The sequence below is a fragment of the Cebus imitator genome, unplaced genomic scaffold, assembly GCF_001604975.1.
Source record: "Cebus imitator isolate Cc_AM_T3 unplaced genomic scaffold, Cebus_imitator-1.0 Scaffold8, whole genome shotgun sequence".
NCBI classification, from domain to species: Eukaryota; Metazoa; Chordata; class Mammalia; order Primates; family Cebidae; genus Cebus; species Cebus imitator.
The window spans coordinates 482,555-488,075 of NW_016107323.1; the positions used below are offsets into that span (position 1 = coordinate 482,555).

The following is a 5,521-nucleotide window of genomic DNA, read 5'->3' on the forward strand; positions in this document are numbered from 1 at the left end:
AAAAAAAAGAAAATCATTGGTTTGGTTTTCTTATTAACACAATGTAAGTTATTCATAGTATTGATTCGATTTTCTAAATCTCCACAGTGTCTGTACTTGTGTTTCCTTTTTCAGTCATAATGTTGTATTCCCTTTTTTTTTTTTCTTAATCAGTCTTATTAGGTTTGCCTATTTTATTCACTCCTTTCTATAACAAACTTTTGGCTCTGTTATTTATCTCTAATTGTATTTTTGTTTTCTATTTTGGTGTTTTCTACTCTTTATTGGTTCCTTCTTTTTGCTTTCTTTGGATTTATTTCTTAGTTTGAATAACTAGCCCTTAAGTTAAATACCTAGTCCTTTAGTTCCCAACTTTTGTTTCTAATATGAAATTTAAGGTATAAATTCACCCCTAAGAACCACTTCAGTTGCATCTCACTTTTTTAGTAATATTATCATTTAATTCTAAGCATTTTCTCCTATTCATCATTTTTCTTCTTTGAAGTAATAATTAAATTATTTCTAGCCCTAGCACAGTGGCTCATGCTTGTAATGACCACACTTTGGGTGGCCAAAATGAGAGGATCACTTGAAACGAGAGGATCACTTGAGCTCAGCAGTTCAAGACCAGCCTGGGCAACACGGGGAGACCCTGTCTCTATGAATAATTTTTTAAAATTAGCTGAGCATGATGGTGTGCATCTGTGGTCCCTGCTACTCAGGAGGCTGAGGCAAACACCTGATCCTGGGATGTCGAGGCTGCAGTAAGCCGTGATCATGCCACCACCCTCTGAACCAAGCAACAGAGCAAGACCCTGTCTCAAAAAAAAAAATATATATATACATATATATATATATATATATATATATATACACACACATACATACATATAGCTCCAACGTCTTTGGGATAATATTATCATTGATTTCTGTGGTTGATGATGCTATTCAGCTACCCAATGTCCATTCTCTCTTCATCCTTTGTAACAAAACCCTAAGTTTGAGGCAGCAATGTGCCCAGTTAATAGACCATATTTCCCAGCCTCTCTTGCAGCTAAGTCTGACCACAAGACTAAGTTCTGACAAATGAGATATGAAGTACTAAGCACCTGAAACTCAAAATATTCTCCAAGCACAACTACTGATGATCTCCACCAAAAATCTATTCTCAAAATCCCCTCTACTTTCACCTCCTTCCACTCCAGGTTTTTGGAGCCACAAACCTAGAAGTCTTTCTTGATTCCTCTTTTCTTCATATCCCACAACCTAGCCATTACAATATCCTATCAGCTCTGCCTCCAAAATCTTTCTAAAATCAAATCACTTCTTTGTTACTCAACTAATTTGAACTTACTCCTAACTACCACTGCCTCACTGAAATATCCTAATACTTCCTATGGGACTCAAAATCTCTTCCAGAAAATTTATCCTGAATACAGGAGCCACTGAATCCCTTAAATGCAAATCAGATGATTCCATATCTGGCTTAAAATGAACTTTCATTATGGCTTCTGCTTGAAAGCCAGAAGAAAAGATAAAACTCCTTTCATTGGCCACCAGGGCCCATGTAATCAGATACCTGCCAATTCCTCCAACCACTCCTTTGCTATACACTTTCAGCTGCATTGACGTTCTCCTGCTCTTAATCATGCTCCGTTCAGCCTGCCTCAGGCTGCCTGGTCTTGCTGCTTAGAGCAATCTGTCTCCACGAACTTTCTGCTGACCAGAACTTTACCTGGTTGCCTCTTTCTCATAGTTCAAATATCATCCTCCCTCACATGCACACGTATGTTCATTGTAGCACTATTCACTATAGCAAAGACAAAGAACCAACCTAAATGCCCATCAATAGTGGACTGGATAAAGAAAATGTGTTACATATACACCAAACACTATGCAGCTATAAAAAAGAACAAAATCACATCTTTTGTAGCAACATTGATGGAGCTGGAGGCCATTATCCTAAGTGAATTAACATAGGAATAGAAAACCAAATAGTGCATGTTCCCACTTGTAAGTGGAAGCTAAACATTGAGTACACATGGGCACAAAGAAGAGAACAAAGGACACCAAGACCTACCTAAGGGTGGAGAGTAGGAGAAGGGTAAAGACTGAAAAACTCCCTATGAAGTTCTATGCTTATTACCTGGATGATGAAATAATTTGCACACCAAACCCCTATGACATGCAATTTATTTATGTAACAAACCTGCACATGTACCCCCTGAACCTAAAATGAAAGTTGGAAAGAAAACAAATGGCATTACTATATGATCCAGCAAACTCGAAGAATAAGAAGAAGAAGAAGAAGAAGAGGAAGAGGAGGAGGAGGGAGGAGGGGGGAGGAGGGGGGAGGAGGGAGGAAGAGGGAGGAGGAGGAGAAGGACCTTTCCTGACCACACCACCCTAGCAAAAGCAGCACCCTCCTCCCACCCCAAGTGACCTTCAACCTCATTACCACCAATTTACAGTTTTCATAGCACAGCAGTTTTCTGGAATTACCTGAATTACCTGACTTATTTGTCTGATAATTTCCCATTACTTATGTTGTTCACTATTGATGAACAACATAAAAAGAAAGATTTTTTTCTCCTAAAAAGAAAGATTTTTGCTTTTAGTATCTGACTATTGTTAGGTGGTCATTAAATACAATATATAAGATATAATACTGGAATACATACACACAGACACAGAGAGACACACACACATACACAACACAGGTTCTCTGATATACATGATAGTATGTAATACATAATATATGTTTAATATATATGCTATACAATATCTGATGTACAGTGCATAATATACAATGTATAATATACAATAAAGTGTATGGCAGTCAATATACAGTGTTTACTATATACAAGGACAAATAATATTAAAGTATTTTAAAAATATACATCTTAAAATTTTTCAGTCCTACTTCTATAATTCCTCCAAAGCCACAAAAACACAGAAAGGAAGAGAGAGAAGAAAGAGAGAGGAAGAGATGACTCAATCTGAAAGAGGATCTAGCTGATGCCAAGCCCTGATCTATATAGGACAGCACTCACTTCCCTGTTCTAACTTAAGCTATCAGAAGAAAGGAGTGGGCACCCAGGGGGCACTGGTCTGTGAGCTTCAGAGGTATCGTCTTGCGGTGGTATGAGCTAAATGCCAGCTCTCATTGTCACCTGCACTACTCCTTGATGAGAGAATGAATCTGTGGTTCCCTTCATGAAGTGTTGCCTTCTATGAACCTAGACATACCAGTTGTAGAATAGTAGCAATAAAGGGACTTGGCTGGGCCTGTTTCCTTTCCAACATAGTTCATTCTGGGAGTCATGGAATCCCTCAGCTGCACAGATCCTTGAAGTCCAAATGAACATATAACTAATGAAACAGCATATTTCAGGTGCCTTACTTAGATATATTCCTCTGCTTAGGGCAAAGTAAGAACAGTAAGAAAATCAGGTCATGTCTTTCAACTAGGTCATGTTTTTCATCTTTTCTACTATTGGCCTTTTTCATTAATCTTAAAATGTTATTTTCTACATCTTTGATTGCTAGAATTGTATTTCCAGTCACCATAAGCTACTTTTCTGCAAGCTGTAATTTAAGCCCATCTTGCTCACAAATTTTGAAAATGGAAATCCATAGAAAACTATCTCCTCCTCATGTGCTTGGGATGTTGTGATTTCATCAGTGTTGCTGGGCTGTGTGGTCCTTTTTAGAGGAAGTTGCAATTCCCTTCATGATAAATAGGAAGGAAATGAAGGTGATTAAAGCCCTTAGGATGTAAATTTCAGTGTTGGCTGAATGGTTCTTTTTATCCCAATCCCGATTTTGTAAACAAAGCTCTGGTGAGACTGAGTCTGGAAAGCTACCACAGCTCCATGACAACTGGACTGGCCAGCCATGGTGACCATCTCCATGTTCACATCGTAGTCATTTACAGCCATGCATATGCACATTGTAGGGACACTCACTTTGGCTCTCACCAAGAAAAAGAGCATTAGCAACCAATTAGTAGAAGGTGGCACAGGAGAGAGGCACTACTAACAGGTCAACTTTGTGCCTAGTGAACTCAGCTGTTAATTTCTATGCATGACGGTAAGATAAAATTATTGCCCTAGTTTCTGTATGTTGGCTACACACAGGCACTGCCAACACCCCTAATGCACTGTGATTTCTGTGCTTGGACATCAGATGTATGATACCGGTTTTTCTCAGTGTACATATGTGTGTAAAGAATAAGGAGGTAGCATGACTCTCAAACAGAGATCCAAGATTTTCTAAATTAAAAAAATCCTTTACTAGTTATAAAATCAAAAAATACAAAGGAACAAATCTTATGTGTAAAGCAACTGAACCCAAAAGGATGGCACCATGGAGCCGCCCTGCACATAGCACTCTTCTGACTCACGTTTGCGTGGGGTGAGCTTCTATCCCACAGGGTGGCACTGCTCACAATGGGAATGTAGCAAGGGGATTTCTGAAAGATTAGAAACAAGGCATTTAGTATCACTTCAGTGATTCTTAAAAAGAAACATTTTCACTCCTGAGATGGTTTTTAGGTACATCAGAAGTTAATTCTTTCAACCCATGGCTGTTCATTCACTGAGTACCCAATATTGCCCAGAATACTGTCCCAGGTGCTTTGGGAACAATGGTGAGCCCAAAACATAATTTCCATCCTCAAGGGTCCAGGAGGCCACAGGTAGTAATGAAATAATTACACAAATAAATGTAAAATTTCAACTCTGATACGTGTGATGAAAGAGAGAGACAAAGTATTTTGAAAATATGGTGATATATTGGGATGAAATAGAATTAAACTTTTACACTCTTTTCCATGTGACTTTGATGTACCTCCCATAGCCTGAAGCCCATCCTAGCTGAGCCCAGTGCAGCCATAGTCAACCCACAGGCCCATGAACATAAATAAGAAGTGAACGTTTCTTGTTGAAAGTCACTTATTTGGAGTTGCTTGGCATGCGGAATTATCATTGTAGAAATCTATGACTGAAACATATATACAATACATATAATAAATATACTCAGTGAAGTCAGAAGAGGTAACCTCTGGGGATCTCACAATGGAAAGAACAATTTTACTTAAATATCAAACCAGACATTTGATTTGAAGCTTACTTGCAATTTTACTTAAAATATCAAACCTTATCCATCTGCATGACAGCAGGCTATATATATATATATATATATATAGAACCTTAATAAGATAATATCAGGATTTGTTTTCAAACTTCTGGTTTTCAATTTGGTGTTTTTTATTTAGTTAGTTAGTCATGCTCTTCAGGGTCTTTGACTCTTTGTTCCCCAATATTTGCTAAAACCAGTCTGTTAAGGCTGGTGTCATGAAGGAGAGATCCCCAAAAAATCTATCACTAGGATATGTCAGAAAAACAATGTATATGTTAGAAAAACAATGGAGGCCGGGCGCGGTGGCTCAAGCCTGTAATCCCAGCACTGTGGGAGGCCGAGGCGGGTGGATCACGAGGTCAAGAGATCGAGACCATCCTGGTCAACATGGTGAAACCCC

The 5,521-nt window shown here is 38.5% G+C and overlaps 1 protein-coding gene across 3 annotated transcripts in view; it reads right to left on the minus strand.

Moving 5' to 3' along the window:
* The window catches only part of CUNH12orf42 (chromosome unknown C12orf42 homolog), a 192,329-nt gene that overhangs the window by 94,486 nt on the left and 92,322 nt on the right, over nt 1-5,521 (minus strand). For all 3 annotated transcript variants that reach the window (XM_037742787.1, XM_017540273.2, XM_037742782.1), the window contains exon 2: nt 4,385-4,453. Coding sequence is in view for 2 of the 3 variants with exons in the window: in XM_017540273.2 (XP_017395762.1) it covers nt 4,385-4,453 (69 nt within the window). In the remaining variant the exon portion in view is untranslated. The remainder of the gene's footprint in view (nt 1-4,384; nt 4,454-5,521) is intronic.